Source organism: Sinohyriopsis cumingii, chromosome 15 (assembly GCF_028554795.1).
Source record: "Sinohyriopsis cumingii isolate HCF-2022 chromosome 15, ASM2855479v2, whole genome shotgun sequence".
Lineage (NCBI taxonomy): Eukaryota > Metazoa > Mollusca > Bivalvia > Unionida > Unionidae > Sinohyriopsis > Sinohyriopsis cumingii.
In genome coordinates, this window is record NC_142975.1 from 21,800,550 (window position 1) to 21,821,766 (window position 21,217).

The following is a 21,217-nucleotide window of genomic DNA, read 5'->3' on the forward strand; positions in this document are numbered from 1 at the left end:
TTGGTGAGATGATGTCAAAAGCATTGTTTTTACTAGTTAGAAATGGTCATTCAGGTCAATGGAAGGGACATTGATAAAGAGTACATTATTCGAGGAATTTGAACAAATATGGTCAATTAGAGTTTGACTTGTTACAGTGACATTACATGTAGATTCTATCACATGCTGAATCAGTTCAAATAAGGTCATGTAATTGAACCAGTAATTTGTAATGTGTGGTTTTAGTAAATCCCTGTTAATGTCACCTAGGAAGAATAATTTCTTTTTTAATTTAGAACTTTTTCAATTTGAATTTCAAATATTTAATTCCATTTCACAGCAAAAGTCAGATTCCTCTAGAGGTAACTGACAAGAAAAGATTTGCTATTTTTAGGCAAGACTTCTAACCACACGCTTTCAAATCATTAATTTCCAACAACCCTCCCCCCTCAAGTGTTTGCATACACATGGACTAGTAAACCACCAGTTCTGTCAATTTTATCTTGTCTAAAAAGTAATTAGAGCATTCAATTTGAATGCATTGTCTGGCTGACCAGTCCCAAGTTTGCTTTCACTCAGACCAAGCATTGTCTGGCTGACCAGTCCCAAGTTTGCTTTCACTCAGACCAAGCAATTTGTCTGGCTGACCAGTCCCAAGTTTGCTTTCACTCAGACCAAGCACTGAGATATTAATTTCTATAGATAGTGACATAAGTTTGATCTGATCGAGTTTGCCTGCTGTTCATATTCTCCTAATGTTAAGGTGACCAATATGCATACCTTGGCCTCGTAATCCTAGGTGCAATGCATTACAATTATTTTGGGTCAGCAAGGGAGATAAATATGAATCAGATAAACATGAGTCATGTAAATCATCATCACTACTGCTTACATCGACAATTGTTGAACCTTCATATTCAAAGTCAATAAGAATCATGTAACGTCTCATGTGCAATAGGCTTTCTGACCTCAGTCTTTAGACATACCAGTTTTTTATGTTGGAATTGCAGTTTTCACATATATTCAGCAGGATTGATAATTCCTCTCAAATTAGAACTGAACACAACTAAAAGTAATTCTCCCACGTACTGATCTTAAAATAGGAATAAATAATCTTGTTCATCTACACCTTATGTACAAACCTAAGTTGCAATAAGAACACCAAAATTTGGGTCATTTTCCCATCAAATTTGTAAACAAAGTCACTTCTGAAAGCAGCTAATGTCATAATAATAGATAGTTCTTTGAACTCAAATTCAAATAAACCACCTATTTGTAATTTACAGATAAGACAAAAATTAGATTAGTCAGGAAGGTCTCTATCCTTAATTACAGTCAAAGGTCAAACACACAATATACATTAAATATTCATAACATAAAAAAATCAGCAAGCTTTGATAATGAATCAGTATTTAATGGAAAATATAATAATAATTGATGAACACCAGTCAGTCAGTGTATCATTAATTAAACTAAAAACATGACTTGCATATCGTAGTTAACTGCTAAGGTTTTTTCTTCATAAAAACACTGGTTAGTGACTACTAGTGACATTCATTATGACTATTAAGTTACACAGGCTCTCAGTTGTTTTCTTGTCTAGATTTCCCTTCAATTGCTTCAGTGAACAATGGAGAAGGTAGTCTCTGTATCAGCATTAGAAGTGGTAAAGACAAAACAACCATTCTCAGCCTGCAAAGAAGTTCAAGCTTCAATTTTCCTGTGTCTGGGTTTTTAAGACAGCTGACTCATATTTCTTAGCAGGTGGTTCTTTAGCATTGGGAAAATAATTATGTGTGGCTTGAATTGAACAAAAAATATATGATCTGACCTCAAACATTCCTCCAAAACATATGTTGAACAGTGTAATAGCAATTAAATAATACAATAGCTTCCAATAGCAACTTGAACATTTCTGCTAAAATAAGTTTTGGATTGGTCACTCCTTTTATCTCACCTCTACCAAAGGTAGGCTGATTTTTATTCAAAGACTTTAGAACCTTTGTGAACAAAGCTGGATCACTTTATTACTTATAACACCCTTATAAAAAATGTCTGCACTTGCTTTAAACTCTTTAGCTTAAAACAATGAGGTAAACAGTTAAGTGCTTGTTGTATGCACATATTAGCCTTTTAAAGCCAGTTACTCAACCATTCGGTGCACTGGGAAAATATTTCTAATTCCTATTAGACTGGTTTCCAGTTGTTTCCATAATGTGGGGATAGAATGCAGAAAACTTTCAATTTTAAAAAAATAGATTTCAGCTTTAATATGGTATGTTTTATAGATGTGTTTACAATGGTATATTTATCCTACCATAGGTACATTGTATTACCATATGTATCCTTAAATATTTGGGAAAAATAAATGACAATAATGTGAAAAGTTTATGTAGCTCTGATTGCTGGGAGGTAATGGTACCGTAGTGGCCAAAAGTCAGATGATATGAAATTGCCTTCTGTATGCATGTCTATTTTAGGATATCAGCCATATATATGTATAAGATTATGACGTGTTTTAAAAGTGAAAGAATTATTGGACTGATGTCTAACCAAAGTGTCTTTGCTAGTATACCTTTTGTTATGCCCTCACAATTATAGAGGTGAACACAACTATTCTTGCAGTTGTTTGATTAATGATACTCAGTAAATATGGTCATCTTTGACAAACCACTGTATTGTACAATATTTATCAAATGTATTGGGTTTTTGTGCACTTCAAGGTGGAGTCTTACAGAATCATTACCAGCCTACAGTTTTCAGTGAGTAGCCATGAAACTTGGTACATAGAATGGTCATTATTGGAAGATGTTGCATATTCACTAAATATTTCATTCAGTTCATATTTGATTTATTGTTCTTTTTATTTCCCTTCTGAATGCAAATCATATTATAATATTGTGAACACAATTAAATCTTGCAGTTCTTTATGGACTGAAAAGTGGACTTGATTGGACCATTTTATCACAACAATCACTGACTTTGAAAATTGCAAAACACATAAAAAATGAGTGTTAGTTGGACATCAATCTAAAGTAACAACCATGAACTTGAACTTAATCTTAGACCCAACAGACACAGTTTTTTTGCCCTTATTTGATGTTCCACAAGGCCTACCATAGGTGGACATACCTTCATGCACCTTTGCTAATAATAAAAACATAAAGAAGGCTTTGTGGTATAACTTTTTCATACTTATAGTATTATAAGTTTTCCCCAATGGCCAATCATTTGGAACAGTATAATTCAATGTTAATGTGGTACATGTATTTGTCATAATTTGAATTTTTGCATAACATCAACTCATTTTATTACAGCTATTTTTGTATGCGTTTTTGCCCTTTTATCCTTTTGCATGTTGTGTATTACAGAATCCTATGACCAAAACTTTTATAATTTTTAAGTGGTTTGCATTTATGGTACATGTCATGGTCCTCACCTGAAAATAAACAAATCACTGAACTTATCCCACTTTAGTCAGAGCAATTTCACTTTTTATCAGAAGGCTGTATAAGCCAGAACCTTGCAAATGTAAATTATCAGACAGTGTTTTTTTACCTGACTATGAGACTTGGTTTATGTTCTAGTCATTATCAAGATATGCACATACTGTATCAACAAATCCCTTTGCTCCTGCAGGTCTTCTTAGAGTTATTTCCCTTTCATATGGAGCTGGATGTAGTGTATGAGATTCTTGTAATTTTAACCAGCTTGATGCATCGCTGTGAAACTTTAAACATACTAGTAATCACTTGTTTTGTATTCTGGCCATCATCAAGATACACATGTCAACAAATCACTTTGCTTCTGTTATTCATCTTAGAGTTATTCCCTTTTGCATGGAACTTTATGTAGTGTATGAGGAATCTTGCAATTTTAACAAGTCTAAAAGTTTCTGATGCATCACTATGAGATTTGGAACCTAATATGGTCCTCATCTGAATAATTTTTATTCACATTTTAACAAAGGCACTTTACTGCAGTTATTTTGTACAAGACTTATTGCCTTTTCTTCCATAATTACTGGGTTCAATGTATCATAGTAACTTGTGAGTGCAAATTATCAGTCGATTGCTGTAAAACTTGGTATACATAACTAAGGTTGATGTACACCATTTTTTTTTATTTTCATGCTCCAACTGCATGTAGCTGTGGCATCTTGATTTGTTAATATATTGTCTATCTCTATGTTCATTCCAAGGAGCTTCTTTGCAAGATTGCTAAAAGCACTCACTGTAGACAGATGAAATGTTTTAAAACATATTTTTGTATCTGTTTCTTGATGATCTGTCTATATTTTCTGACCATTACATCTACTTTCCCATTTCTTATACATCCACCATCTATCTATTCATCTGCTACTAATTTAGTTTCTGCACAATAACATGACCGGCATCCATCATCTATAGCTATCAAACTTTTTGGATGGTTTACACTCAGGGTCTTAAAGTCAAATGTCATAGTCAGTGTTACTGATGAAGACAAATTGTTTACGCACATAATAACCAAATACAGTTAGCAATCTTTGTAGATGGCTTGCATATGGCCTGGCAAAGAAGATTGTGTTTGAAAGGTCAGAGATCTCAAGGTAACTGACTGAAAGAAGTACAATGCTTGTAGCATAAAAACTAGTTTTCCACCATTTACAGTTACCAAATTTGTAGATGGTTTGCATTCGGGGTATGGAAGAAGCCTGTCAGTTATGGGGTTAAGAGGTTAATATTACTGTGCCTGGAATAAAAATAAATTGTTTCTAGCATAACATTAGTATACAAGACAGACTTGGGTCAGTCTCTTTTGGGATGGTTTGCACCTAGTCAGGGGCTAATGGAAAAGTATTGGTATAGGGATCATAATTCAAGTCATCTGTAACAGGGACAAAGGTCTACATCATAGACTTTAACCAAACTTTGTGGATGACTCTGTGTAAAGAAGAAGCTTATTGATTTTGGGGTTAAAAGTTCAAAGGCCACTATGACTAAAAGATGTAAAATACAGACATTTAAGTTATCAGTATCAAAGTTTATGAAAAATGTGGCAGGCATATGATGTCATCCACAGGACTGCTGTTGCACGAAACAACTAGAGGTTGACAATATAAATTTGGCAGGTATATTTGTATTCATGTGTAGATGACCTGATTTGATTTTCCGGGAATTTCTGCAGTTTCTCTATTATTTAAATACAGTGCTTCTTTGAATTTTTAGCATAATTAAGCAAAACCTATTTGATGTAGGCAAATCAAATTTAATATGCATATTTATAAGCAGATGACCTGATTAAGTTTTTATAGCGTGATAGCCATTTTTCAAATATTTGAACATTTTGGACATGACTTGACACAGGTTACACCTAGGTGCATTATGTCAGAATATGTGAAGTCAACTTGTCTTCCACTTATCATTGGAAGTTATCATAGTCATCACAGTAAAGTTATAATCTAAAGATCTTTATATTTACCATAACCATTTTATTGCCATTTTTGATGTACAGATGGGTGCTATATTTGGACACAATCCTTTGGCTACAGCTAGATGGATTTGTGTGATTCCTACTTTTTATCATGGTTCTTATATAATGATATGCAAATTGACCAATCATGAGTTATTGCTTTTTTTACTTTACCTGAAGCAATTACTCACATTTGTTCTCACTACTTACTATTAATAATCCTCTCCATTTTGGTGCTAGACAGGTTGGGTGGGGGAGAGGTGAGGGTTTCATTTATATGAGCAGATAATAACCATTTCTCTAGTTCTACATGTACTAAGACAAGATATAGTTTAAGGAAAATGAAATGTATAGATTCCACCTAAAACTGTTTTACTAATATATTTTGATGGTACACACACACACATATGTGTGTGTGTGTATATATATATATATATATATATATATATATATATATATTTGTGTGTGTGTGTGCTTAATGTAATTAAATGATGTTTACACAAAGAATGGATTCCAGTCAGGGTCTGTTATTTGGGTCAATTCAAGGTCAGTTTCAGTGGAGTCAGTGGACACTCAAGTTGGATCAGCTATCAAAGAATTTAAGATTACTTCTCTATTAGTTCTTCTTATGCTTTACTGTATCATATAAGCAGTTCACCTGTCAGTCAGTCAAGCTAGTGGTACATGAGTGTTTGGTGAATGAGTGATTTCAGTTATTGTCCACCTGTCCACCACCATTCCATCTATTTTAGATTGTGTGTGTGTGTATATATGTATATATGTATATATATATATGTATATATATAAAATTTATACATGCTAATCCACAATGTCATTGACTACCAGTAGTTGATTATAGGTACACTTTTGGGGTTTTGGACAAAAAATTATTCAAATCTAGTTACTTATATTTTAAACAAAATAAATAGACAGTATATATATCTTTTGCATCTGTCCGTCTATGGGAGACGATGGTGTAGATCCAGAGTAAGCTTTTGTTTCTCCTTCTTTCTAGCTCTCTTTTCAGCTTGTTTTATGTTTCTGTCTTCCTCAGCTTTTTGAAGTGTCTGACAGCTAGAAGCCAGGTGGAACGGTCGTTAGCACAGCTCTCCAAGTCGTTGACATTGATCTTGTCCGTCTTCATGTCCTTCTTGCAAACCTCTTTGTAGTGCAAACGTGGTCGTCCAGTCAGTCGTGCACCTTTTGCTAACTCCCCATATAACAGGTCCTTGGGAATGTGACCTGGGTCCATTCTCTTGACATGGCTGAGCCAGCGAAGGCACCTCTTGCTGAGAATGGAGAACATGCTGTTCATGTTGGTGCATTCTAGAACCTCTTTGTTGGGTACTTTGTCCTGCCACAGGATGTGCAGAATGTGCTGCAGACATCGCAGGTGGAAGCTGTTGAGTTTCCTCTCATTCTTGCATAGGTGGTCCATGTTTTGCTGCTGTAGATGATTGAGCTGAGCATGCAGGCTTGGTAGACACACAGTTTGGTCTTCTCAGTGAGGTTGGGGTTGTTCCAGACCCTCTGATTAAGTCTGGCCATCACTGCTGCTGCCTTGGCAATCCTCAGAATCAATGGAGAGTGAGCTGGAGATGTTGAACCTAAGGTATGTGAAGTTCTCGACAACTTCCAAGTTGTACCAACAATGGTGACAGAGGGAGGGGAGTCTGTGTCCTGCGCCATGATGTTTGTTTTCTTCAAACTGATGGTCAGTTCAAATTCCTTACAGGCATGGGAGAGGCGGCATACCAGCTGCTGCAGTCCATCTTCTGTGTGTGATGTGAAGGCTACATTGTCGGCGAAGAGCAATTCATGGATGAGTACCTCTGTGACTTTAGCTGTTGAACAGCTTGCCATCAGCCCTGGTATGGATGTACACTCCCTTGTTGCAGTCCTTGAAGGTGTACTGGAGAAGCATGGAGAAGAGGATGATGAAGAGTGTCGGTGCAAGGACACAGCCTTGTTTGACTCTGCTGGTGACTGGGAAGGCCTCCAGTGTTGCACCATTAAAGCACACTGTGCTGTGCATGTTCTTGTGGAATGACATGAGGACAGCAAGCAGTCGTGGGGGGCAGCCAATCTTCTGCATGAGTCTGAAGAGTCCACTCCGACTGACCAGGTCAAATGCCTTCATCAGGTCTATGAAGGCAATGTAGAGGGGCATCTGCTGCTCATGACACTTCTCCTGCAGCTGGCGTAGTGAGAAGATCATGTCTACAGTTGACCTGCTGGCTCGAAATCCACACTGGGACTCTGGGTAGATGTGGGAGGCTAGGATCTGCAAGCGTGCCAAGGCAACACGGGCGAAAGCCTTTCTGACAATGCTGAGGAGGGAGATGCCCTAGTAGTTGTTGCAGTCCCTACGGTCTCCTTTGTTCTTGTACAGAGTGATGATGTTGGCATCACACATGTCCTGTGGGATGCATACCTGTTCTCAGCAGAGGCAGAGGAGTATGTGTAGGGGCTAGAGCAGTGTTGGTTTCCTGCTCTTGAGGACTTAAGGTGGATTGCTGTTGCTTCCAGGAGCCTTCCCACAGGCAAGGCAGTCGATAGTTTTTTCGAGTTCTTCCAGGGTGGGCTGTGTGTCTAGTTCCTCCATGACAGGCAGGTCTGGAATGGCATCCTGGGCAGTGTCAGTGACTTTGTTTTTGGTTGCATATAGCTTGAGATAGTGCTCAACCCATCGCTGCAGTTGTTTTCCCTGGTCTGTGATGACTTCGCCCATCTTGGACTTGAGGGGGGCGGTCTTGGAGGTGGGGGAGCCTGTCACCTTTTTGATGCCCTCATACATTCCTCTTGCATTCCTGGTGTTGGCAGCTGTCTGTATACTGGTGCAAAGGTTCAGCCAGTAGGTGTTGGCACAGTGGCGGGTGGTCTTCTGGGCATTGTTCCTTGCAGTCCTGAGGGCTTGTAGTGTTCTGGGGCTAGGTGCAGCCTTGTATGCCAGGAGGGCTTTCATCTTTGCCTCAGTCACAGGCTCCATTTCCTCCCAGTTTGCCTCATACCAGTTGACATTTTTTCACTCCCTCTTCCTGTAAGTTGTGATGGCTGAATTGTATACAGAGTCACAGAGGTGGGACCACTTTGAGTCAATGGTGTCATCAGGTGTCACTTTGGTGAGAGCTTCCTGCAGTTTGCTGCTGAACTGCTGTGTTTTCTCTGGGTTGCTGGCACAGCAGGTGTTGATGCATGGGTGACCCTTCTTCTTGGCATGGTGCAGCTTCTTGGATAATATTTGCACCTTGCTGGCCATGAGAGAATGGTCCATGTAGCAGTCGGCACTGTGGTAGCTGCAGGTGAGGAGGACACTGGCCAGTTCTGCATACCTGGTGATGACGAGGTCTAGCTGGTGCCAGTGGTGTGAGCATGGGTGTCTCCATGACACCTGGTGGATCTCCTTGCATTTGAAGAAAGTGTTGGTCACACATAGGCTGTGGAAGCAGCACATCTCCAGCAATCACTGACCATTCTCATTGATCTTGCCTCTTCCGTAAAAGCCGAGACAGGTGGACCAGACCTCATGGTCAGCTCCCACTCTAGCATTGAAGTCTCCAAGTAAGTAGAGGCCTTCATTGTTGGGGATACTGGATATTGCCTGATCCAGAGCCTCAGAGAACTTGTCTTTCTCCTCATGGGTGGAGCAGAGGGTTGGGGTGTACACGCTGAAGATGTTGATCGAGCCTAAGGATGTTGACAGCCGGAGGGCAAGGATTCTCTCAGTACCTGATGATGGTGGTTCAATGAAGGCAACTAGCATGTTCTTTATGGCAAAGCCTACACTGTGCTGCCTAGGTTCATATAAGGGCTTCACCTGCCAAAAGAACGTGTAATTGGCTTCCCTGATGGTGCCGCTGTCAGCCAGTCGGGTCTCCTGGAGGCAGGCAATGTCGATGTTCAGTCGGGAGAGTTCTCTCTCAAAGACAGCAGTCTTCTGTGCATCGTCGATCTGCTGTAGGTCAGCAGTCACTCCAGGACACATGGTCCTGATGTTCCAAGTTGCAAAACAAAGAGCTGGAGTCTTCTTATTTCTTCCTTGAGTCTTTCCTGGTGCGGAGTTTGTGGCCCACTTGTTGAGATGGTTTCTAAGCTCCACACACCCAGTGAAGCAGGCAGGCCATGGCGGGCAGCACCTTACTGACTGGAGGTTGCCCAGCTTGAGGTGGGCAGTAGCTGTCCAGTGAGACATGGTGATCTCTAACACCGTCAGAAGTAACCCCTGGCGCCAAGCTCTACGCCAGTTGAGCTTTGACTTAGAACTGGTAAACTGCTACTTCTTGTGTTGTGCTGATGCTGTACAATGATGCTGGAGTGTCCTCTCCAGTGGAGCTATGAAGCCTGGGTATGGTGGAATGGAGAATCAGCTGTTGTCCATGCATCAGATCCCCCCTCTCCATGCAGCTGGTGGGCCCAAGGGAATGCCGAATGCCGATACAGCTTGGCACCAACGGCATCGCAGGAGTTGCCAGAATGACATTGAAGTCAATGTCAGACTGCCTTAGGGACTCCGTCTCCAGATTTTCTGTTGGGGTTTACTCCCTTAGCCTTTCCCATGAGTGGGTACAGCCGCAAGGCAGTAGACGTTCGGAATCGGAGTTACCTTCTAGATGAGCTACCATCCAAAGTTTATGAGTCCCATCTACCCGAAGCAACTAATTTTAAGGCGCCAGTGGCCTGCCTTCACCCCTTCTCCCGTTAGTGGAAATCATGGTCCGCTGGACTTCAAAGCTAAGCCACTCACGAAGGCTAAGAGCTGGATTTTAGTTGACTGAGGCAATCAGAGACACAAGCCATATGGGGCATTTCTTTATGAGATATTTTAGGAATCATTAGACAAGAAAATATTCAAAGATTGAATTTTGATCTGGTTACTTGCACTTTAAACAAATAAACTGTTGTAAATATGTTCAGATCTGTGTCTTGTTTTCTTCATGAAAACTCAGATATATGTGTGACTAATAAATCATTTAAAACATGTCATTCTTTTGTTAGGATCTCTGAGGAAATCAATGGGTCAGAGTTACTCCAACTATGTACCTGTTCCTGAGACTGATAAATTGGTGAAGTACCAGGATGTTAAACTGGACATGAATGGAGGAAAAATCAACCCTGCTTATGAGGCAAAAGTATATCAGGACTTACAAAATATTACAAAATTGTAGCATCTATAACTGCAGAGATAGTTCTCTTGTGTTAAAGTCATAAAATATAACATACTATAGTATATGTTCCCCTCCATTTGGTTTATTACTTTTATCTTTTTTTAATTCTTCCCATAATCTTTTTCAAAAGATAATGGTTACAAAGTATAACATTCTATATAATGCTATTTTTTTTACCATGCATATTGTCAACATTTATATATTTAAAGAATGTCTAAATAAAAGTCACTGGACCAGCATTGACTAAATGTAGCATTGAACATCCTGGGCTAAAGAATTGATACAAATGATAATGATCTGTGATCAAATATAGCTATAATTAATAAAAGTAGAAAACCACTTCAGAGTTTACATTAATTTGATAGGAAACTACCAGACATGAATGCCTTTCAAATTGTTTTAAAAATGATGTCTACCTGCTATCATATATAGGCACTGTTACAACTGTTGATCATCAACAATTGCTCTTTGGAATGTCTACCAAGAAACCTTCTGACCATTTTAAAACCAACTTGGCACAGATGATCCTGGCATAAAAGCCTTTAAAGTTTGTTTGAATTCTGTTTATCTGCCATCAAATATAGCACTTTTACTAAGCATAGACAGGCTTGTAAATGATATTTCAGGTTTAGCAGAAACAATCCTGGAATGATTCCTTTTAAATTCATACAGATGGTGCTGGTCCACCATCAAATAAGACCATTGGTAATGAAAATGAAAAAAATGTTTGGATGACTCTGCTTAGTAGAATTTGGCCAAGTATTCTGGTCTCGAGACATTTCAGTTTTGAACAGATAAAGCCAATCAGGCAAAAAATATGCCACTGCTAAGACTAAAACCTCATGAAACAACACTGTCTCATGTACTGCTGATTCCACTTTTCCAGATATGAGACAAAGCATACCAGCAAAGGATTACAGTTTTATACAAATGAGGCTTCCATCAAATATGGCCACTGTTGCTACAAATATAAAACATTTATTTGTGACAAAATGCTGGACAGAATTTAGCCAAACTTTAAAGAAAGCACCCTGGTATACCACTCCCTTGATAACTCATGCCCTGGTAACTTGCAAACCCGCTTATAATGCAAATTATTTTAGCCCTAATTGTTGAACTTGAAGAAATCACAATCAAAATTGGTAAATGAAACACTGATGTATCACACACTTTATTGTTGAAAATGGTAGATTGGACTTGGAAATTTTAATCAACATTATGAAATTGTCAACGTTTAATAAGAAGTCATGTTTTTTTCAAATGACCCTCTTAGTACACCATAAATAATGATATTCAACCAAAGTTTTTTTGATCTATGAAAATATCACTTATGTCTATTAGAGGCATTACTTTAATAAATAAATATCAATTAAATAATTTTTTATCAAGCAAAATTTATGTTTTAGTTCTATTGTTTAGTTTAGTTTAGGTGTAATCATCATGCAATGTGCCCACTTGTATTCAAACATAAAATGCATCAATTGACCATAACAGCTTTGTCTGTGAGCATTTCCCCACTTATATTCAAACATAAAATGCATTAATTGACTGTAACAGCTGTCTGTGAGCATTTCCCCACTTATATTCAAACATAAAATGCATCAATTGACCATAACAGCTATGTCTGTGAGCATTTCCCCACTTATATTCAAACGTAAAATGCATCAATTGATCATAACAGCTATGTCTGTGAGCATTTCCCCACTTATATTCAAACATAAAATGCATCAATTGACCATAACAGCTATGTCTGTGAGCATTTCCCCACTTATATTCAAACATAAAATGCATCAATTGACTGTAACAGCTATGTCTGTGAGCATTTCCCCACTTATATTCAAACATAAAATGCATCAATTGACCATAACAGCTATGTCTGTGAGCATTTCCCCCCTTATATTCAAACATAAAATGCATCAATTGACCATAACAGCTATGTCTGTGAGCATTTCCCCCCTTATATTCAAACATAAAATGCATCAATTGACCATAACAGCTATGTCTGTGAGCATTTCCCCACTTATATTCAAACATAAAATGCATCAATTGACCATAACAGCTATGTCTGTGATCATTTCCCCACTTATATTCAAACATAAAATGCATCAATTGACCGTAACAGCTATGTCTTTGAGCATTTCGCTGAGAACTTAATTAAGTGCCAACCGTAATTGACACCTGGCTGACAGTAGTATTTGTTTTATGGTTGTACTGAATTAAAAGCTGACCTCCTTTGTCTTACCACATTAATTGCACATTTTGTATCAAATAAAGGAGGTTGAATAAAAGAAAAGGTAAAAGGCATGATAATCCTGATGCATAAGATCTAGTGACCCCAGTCATAAATTGGTTGAATTCATTCCATTTGATCAGTCAAACACAGTTTTAAATGTTATTGTGTATGTAATATAACTAAACGACCTTAAATTAACCTACTCATTCATAAATGTGATGTAAGATAGCAAGGCCACAAAGACTGAATACTTTGTTAAGTAAAGAACTTTGTTTTACATAGGATCATTGTGGACAAGAGAGTTTCAAAGAATTTCGGAATTGGTACTCTGACATATCCTCAAGGATTAGTAGAAGTATCCCTAATATATGCAAAGAAATTGCATCATTAATATTTTGATAATTGAGTTACAAAAAATTTAGTCTCAATGTTTTACGAAATCAGTGTCAATATTTTTTGGAATAAGTAAGCTGGTTTCATGGTGTGTCAACAATTAGTCTGGTCCTCATTTTGAATAATCCCTGTTTAGAACTTCATAGCCATTTGTGAAACAGGAAACCAGACTAATCAATGTTAACAATATTTCAGATGTTGTGCAGCTTGAAAATAAATGTAATTGATACAGAATAACAAACAACTTCATTAAAAAACTGCTTTGTTGACAAGTATTCTTGACGTGATTGTAAAATGAGGTACCAGACATTAAACAGTAAATTTATACACACACCGTCCTGCATTTTGCTTAATGTCCAGCAAGGATGGATCACTTATTTTTGGAGGTTTCTCTTGCCCTTGTTTATAGTGTGGGCTATGTTTTTGGACCCTGTTGTATGCGTGTTATCGATGGAGGGGTGTATAAAAGAACTTTTAATTTGTACAAATCCACTGCCAATGCCAATCCACAATCAATTATGGATACTGTTACTTAAAATAGATAAACTGTAATTAGAAACTTAGTAGAAATTGACTTCATTGGACAGAAAGCATTCTGGTATCAAAGGCCTTCAGATTTATAGTTACACAGTCAAATATGTCTACTACAACAAAATATAAAAAATCCTTTAAAATGTCTTCTCAATAACCTCTCAATAAAATCTGACCAAATTCTACAGCAAGCACTGTGGCATGATTGGATATTAAAGTTTATTTAAATCATGCCAGTATGTTGTCAAATATGGATTTTGTTACTAAAAATAGAAATCTTTAATCAAACCTTCTAAAAAGAAAGTTCAACAAAATTTGATCAGTTTTGAAGCATGTGTCCTATCTAGAATACGTTTCAGATAATGCCATTCCAGGATCAGGTATGGCTGCAACTATTACGAATAGAAAATTATTTCACATTTTTATCCAGACAAATGCTAAACCAAATTTAAAAAACTTTGATAGAAAGCATTATACCAAAGGGGCCTTACAATATTAGACAAATGCTTAACCAAATTTGACAAAAATGTATATAAAGCATTATTTCAAAGGGGCCTTACAATATTGGACAAATACTAAACCAAATTTGAAAAACTTTGATAGAAAGCATTATACAAAAGGGACCTTGCAATATTGGACAAATGCTAAACCAAATTTGACAAAAATGTATATAAATCATTATTTCAAAGGGGCCTTACAATAATGGACAAATGCTAAACCAAATTTGAAAAACTTTGATAGAAAGCATTATACAAAAGGGGCCTTGCAATATTGGACAAATGCTAAACCAAATTTGACAAAAATGTATATAAAGCATTATTTCAAAGGGGCCTTACAATAATGGACAAATGCTAAACCAAATTTGAAAAACTTTGATAGAAAGCATTATACCAAAGGGGCCTTACAATATTAGACAAATGCTTAACCAAATTTGACAAAAATGTATATAAAGCATTATTTCAAAGGGGCCTTACAATAATGGACAAATGCTAAACCAAATTTGAAAAACTTTGATAGAAAGCATTATACAAAAGGGGCCTTGCAATATTGGACAAATGATTCTGATGTGGTATCAAATATTGATGAAGATAGATAACTATTTCTTCATAAATCTTGAAATACTAGTTTCTTTATTATAAACAATTAACAATATTGTAAGAAATTTTAAAAAAAGTACATTACCGATTCAGATTTCTTGTCCAACCATCTTACATTTTGTTATCTGGTAGATATCAGCCAGGTGAATGATATTAGGCTAAATTTGATCCTTTTGTTGCAAGTATAAACTTTTTCTTATTATTGTGATGATTATGTTGGCACTACAAAAATAATTATAAAATATAATATACTATGGTATAATATATGGTTGATTCTGTTTGTCTTTATCCATGGTACAACCTTAATTTTATAATAATGCAAACAATAAGGACCCATACCTACTGAAGCATTATGATATGATAGAGCTAAATCGATGCTATGCAAAGATGGGTATACGTTATAAACAGGTAAATACAGTAGCTTGTTTCTGATATTAGTGTTGGTAGAGGAACAAAAGTTAAAAATATATGGGTTTGTGTTTTTCAAATACTTGATTGATAGTGATCAAGACTTATTTACTTATTGAAGGGAGGAACATTGCTCACATAAATGTACTTTTTAATATATTTTTACATTTTGTTTATTATTATATTCCACATCACAATTTGTAAATGACACTTACATTGTATAAGTAGTCTTTATTTACTGTGAAATGTCACTGATTCCAACCATTACATTGATAGGGGCATATAGTTTTACTCTATTCCTTCCATACTTAGTTAATATTTACTCTCAAAGGTAACTGGATGAAGTTATTTTCATGTCCCACAACTAGGGGCATTTAGTTTTATTCTTTCCATATGCAGTCATTATTTGCTATCAAAGGTCACTGGATGGAAGTTCTTCTCATGTCCCACAACTAGGGGCATTTAGTTTTATTCTTTCCATATGCAGTCATTATTTGCTATCAAAGGTCACTGGATGGAAGTTCTTCTCATGTCCCACAACTAGGGGCATTTAGTTTTATTCATTCCATATGCAGTCATTATTTGCTATCAAAGGTCACTGGATGGAAGTTCTTCTCATGTCCCACAACTAGGGGCATTTAGTTTTATTCTTTCCATATGCAGTCATTATTTACTATCAAAGGTCACTGGATGGAAGTTCTTCTCATGTCCCACAACTAGGGGCATTTAGTTTACTCAATTCCTTGCATAAGTAGTCTTGATTTACTATTTAAATGTCACTGGGTGAAGCTATTTTCATGTCCCACCTATAATCCTTCCATATTCTTACATACCTGTTTGTATTACTACTTCATTTTAGGCAGTGTGGTACATCATCCATTAAAAGATATCAAGTTATATTTCTAATTTTGCAATATGTTAAATAAAAGTGTTTTAGTATTAATGGTCTGAAAGTCATGTAAATTTGAAATATTTTCCGCATATAATTTTGTGAGTTGTCAATCTGTATATTGTATGTTCTTTGTTGCTTGATGTAGTTTTAGTGAAATTTTTTTAATTTTATTTCTTTTCTTAATGATGAAACTTTTCACACAGTCAACTTAATTGATTTAGCTATTCATAGCAGAACCTATGGGGATCCTCGGTCTGTCTGTTAGCACAAGTTTGAATTACTACTTCATGCCAAGGAAATGGGAGCTAAGTGGATTTCCTAGCAACAAGCTAAGGCAGACTAATTGGGCTACTTTGGTTGGTATTATACCCATAACTCTTGAATTGGGAGGCAGATACTCTACCAGCTGTATCACTTCAGTTCCTACTCCTGAATGGGTTTTCACTGCAAGACATCTTATGATTCCTAGATGGTCTTAAATGAAAATGGTGCCACTTGGACATCCAATATGGTCACTAGAGCAGGCATCTTTAAAAACAGAATGGCATTCTCACTAAAAGTCTATTTATCATATCTTGTTGGTCCAAAAAGAAAGTAATGTCAGTCTGATAGCCAGTTAGCCGCATTGACAATCATGTTATCACTAATTCTTATGAATGCAGAGTTATTTCAACAAAAACCAGAACACTTATGATTACAAGTAAGCAAAAATGGTGTCAATCTAATAACTAATATGGCCACCATGACAGCCATCTTGAAAAACTTATTACTACTCCTCATCAAAATGTCATATACACACTGGGTATTGCTCACCAAAAAGACTTCTTATGATGTTTGGTTGGTTCTTAATGAAAATGGCACCAATTTGACATCAAATATGGCTGTATGGCAGCCATTTTTAAAATCTATTTATCACTACTATTAAATGGAAAAGTTCTTATGGTGTCCAGATGGTCCTAAAAAACATTGGCCCATATTGTGGCTTTTATGAAAGTCTTGTTATAGTACTCCTCCCAACTGGATGGCTATATCAACATGGGTAGGTGGTCATAGCTTTCACCATACAACTTCTTTTGATATTTTAATTAAAATTGTATGTAAGATATATTATAGACATAGTATAAAAGAAAATGGACTAACTAAGTATTCCCATTTTCATTTTGGCCAGTGGGTATCAGACCCTTCAAGGGACTTGGTTTTTATCTTTACTGAAATATAAACAATGCAAGTTATTAATGGGTGAATTGTTATGACATCACCAAATTTGAATATTCCTTGCATATTTAATCATTTGTGCATCAACATTGCACATAAATTACAAAATGAGTAATTCCATGACAGTTTGTAAGAAATTCAAAAATCTTTGTTAACTCATTAATCCCTAGTGCCCTGTTTAAGCATCAGGAGATAGTACCCTACTTCTGAGCTCTGTAGCATCAAGGTCATATAAGTTACACCAAAGTGGGTGGTATTACAGAAAAGTAGACAGATGTAGCTCTACAATGGTACTAAATAATCTGGATTTTCTACTTGCATTACAAAATACAAATGGAAAACGTATTTTTGGGGACCTAATTTGTTTACACCCCAGATTCACTTGTGGTCAGGGTCCAATATTTTGTCAGGGTTTTAGACTTTTGTGTCTCAGATCTAAGTGTTCAGGGGACAGTTTTTATGCACCACTTTAATGTTGCATACACCTGCCTAATATAAAAATTCATAAAAATAAAATATGTGAGTAAGATCAAAAAGGTCCATATTGTTGGATAGGCAAGAATATCATTCCCTTGATCAATGGAAATTCATAGAATAAATAGTTGATGCACCCACCCCCAAATTTATATATACATTTTTTTGTGTCTGAATGCCATTTTTGAGAACACATTGTGCTCACAGTGCAAACACAAGACCTTTTCCTGGGTGATATTTTTGAAAGCAATATCGCTAAATTTCCCCCAATCATCCAACTCGGGGGATTTATAATTTCCTAATGATCATGATCACATCGATGCTTGGAAAAATGATATACTACATTGTTGTATTTTCCAATATAAAATTTCATTTGAAAAATGAACTGTATGTAAGTATTGTAAATTTTTGTCCTGCTGTCAATAAACCTAGATCACATATGACCCAGATATTTGAATGTAATTTGTCAGGATGATTGCATAGTCTTGTGGTATATAAGGTCATTTAACAAACAGGTGAACCTAGTTCAAAACCCTTAGTGTGCTAAAAAAAAATCTTTTTCAATGACCAATATAGAACATTCTGTCTGAATAGATGAATTTTCTAGACCACTGAAAGGGATGTTTTTCCCAGGAAATAATATCATCCATCATAGTTCATATAAAATATGGGGCTTGGTACTTTTGAGGGTGAAGGTTCTAAATACAAGAGTATGGAAGAACGTATAATATGTATTGAACTAGGTGGGGAAAATTTGGTAACTATATAGGTAATCGCTAAATTTCTCCTGAGAAAAATCATCTATGTAATAATAACAGTGTATGATAAATCACTGGATTTGTAAGCAACACTTAAGATAATAAGTACAGGAAAAAATACCTTTATTTCTTGAAATTAAGTGCCTATAATGTCGCCCTCTGTTGTCCATGTACTCTTAGAAACTTTATAGGCATACAATGCATAATTTCTGTGTGGAAATAATTGGAATGAGCTTGAAATTATGAATCATCTTCAAGTTTTGGTACCTAAGCCCACTCAAAGAATAGTTCAGGGTATAATCTGTCCATATAAACAATGTACAAACGAAAGTTCATCAGATTGTTCAAGTCCTTTGGTCCAAAATAAATGTCTTTAATAAACTGGGCACAACAAAAACATACCAATAATGTCTCAAATGTCAGTCTATAAAATATATATTTGTGTATTTTTTTAGCCATTACCTTATTTGCACATGCTTCTAAACTTTATTATTGCCTTTTTCTTTGCTCAGTGAGGAAGTAATGCAGGAACATGTATTACTCTTTGCACGAAATAATGAATTATTTTGTATAACATTATGGAGCAGACATTTTCTGTGTGCAGGATATTTATATTATTTAATGTAAAATAATTATTCTTGTTCATCCACTAGACTTAATCCATTTGTAAATTATAGCAAAATAAAGGGTACTTTTATTAACTTTACACTTTCAATGTCTAATTTCACATCCTCCTTTTGTATATCATTTAATGTAAAATAACAATATTTATACAAAGAGAAATAAATCATGAAATAATTATAAATTTATGAGTCATTTATACATTATATTTACCAAAGGTTTTATGAACTAGAAATGCATTTATATTTGGATGGAATAAACCTCGCTGACATTACTAATCATGCAGTTTCTTCCATAAATAATGTACAGATAAATAAAACCCCTTGGGTCTATTCAAACATGTATCAAATGAAAATTCCATCTTAGATGGAATCAACCTCATTAATATCCAAGAATGTACATATAATAGTGAGCTTTATTCCGTATAAGAAATTTTAAAAAATAGCAATAATTTCCATGGAATTTTTAAGAAACTTATTATGCATGAATGTGATTACAATAATGAGGTTTACTCTGTACAAAGAAAGGAATAAGTTAGAATTGTATTTTGATGTTATGAAAACTGCTGTGAATCATTGCCATAATTTCCAATTCGGTATTATGGGTTAAAGAAGTTAATTATCATAGAGTAACAAACTCAAAATTTTGACGTTTGTTATGTTAAAGAAGAACTACTTTTATTCACTGCATACATTTGAAGGTATGTTGTTTTGATTGCATTGGACATAAATAATATCAAACATTTTTGTCATAGCATGGTTAACAAGAAACAGGGACTACTGCATGTTTATACCATGGACTGTGTACTTTGTGTCCATAGAAGAGTATTATTTGCTGGAATTCTAAATTTTTGGTCTGTACCAAACAGAAAATCCATAAAAACTGGTACCACATAAATAATACAAAAACAAATGTATTAATGGTTAGAAGTTTTGGGTTTATAAATACTACCTCATTTCCAATAATTTCCTTCATTCAGTTATTGTATGCAGTTATATTTTCTTTAACTATTTACCCACGATTACTGTATATATATATGGGATAGTCCAAATTATAATAAAGTTTGTTAATAAGGAATGGAGTACTCCTTACAAAGTAGCTATTCCATGGTATAAACATGCATTACTTCCTGTTCATTGCTAACCATGCTATGACAAAGTACCCTTTCCATAGTATAAACTTTCAGTACTCCCTGTTCATTGCTGACCATGCTATGACAAAGTACTCTTTCCATAGTATAAAGATGCAGTACTCCCTGTTCCTTGCTAACTATGCTATGGCAAAGTACCATCTCCATAGTATAAACATGCAGTACTCCCTGTTCCTTGCTAACTTTGCTATGGCAAAGTACCATTTCCATGCTATATACATTCAGTACTCCCTGCTAACTATGCTGTGACAACTGATAGGTAATCAGATTCTGAACATATTTCAAAAGTGGAATGGGTGCCAAGATTAGTAATTTCATTTAATCTTTTGATTTAATTTTTCCCTGGCATAGCTTTCCCCAGAAAAATGTCTTAATTTTATTTCTCACTTTTAATTCATTATGGTCAATTAAACATGTAACAGTGATTAGTTTTATTTATGAGCTTCTAGTGCTTGGTTGTCTGTTTGTGTGGCTTAAGTGGTTAGAGCATCAAACTTGGATAAAGAAGGATTGTGGGATTGAACCCAGGCTGAGTCATACCAAGGACTTAGAAAATGATACTAACAGCTGCCTTGTGTTGTGTTCAGCATTAAGAGGTTAGTGTTAGGACTGGTCATCCTGGTGTCAGGATAATGTGATTGGGTGGGACATGATGCTACATTTTTGTGGCATGATGCTCCAGTGCTAAGCATCACTACAGACTGCCACACTGCAGACATCATAGCGATGTGATTGAAAAATTGTTAAAGCTATGTTAACAATCTAACACACACACACACTATTGGTGTGTTTGTGTACAGCTTTTCTTAAACTCCCAATTCATTTCATATTTGGAATATAATATCATCCA

The 21,217-nt window shown here is 35.8% G+C and overlaps 1 protein-coding gene across 2 annotated transcripts in view; it reads left to right on the forward strand.

Annotated features, from left to right (window-relative positions):
- Window positions 1-19,401, forward strand: part of LOC149781391 (polyamine-transporting ATPase 13A3-like) — a 364,470-nt gene extending 345,069 nt beyond the window's left edge. For both annotated transcript variants that reach the window (XM_089935485.1, XM_089935486.1), the window contains one exon: window positions 10,426-19,401. In XM_089935485.1, the coding sequence (XP_089791611.1) occupies window positions 10,426-10,595 (170 nt within the window). In that variant the 3' untranslated portion in view covers window positions 10,596-19,401. The remainder of the gene's footprint in view (window positions 1-10,425) is intronic.
- Window positions 19,402-21,217: the final 1,816 nt, after the last annotated feature.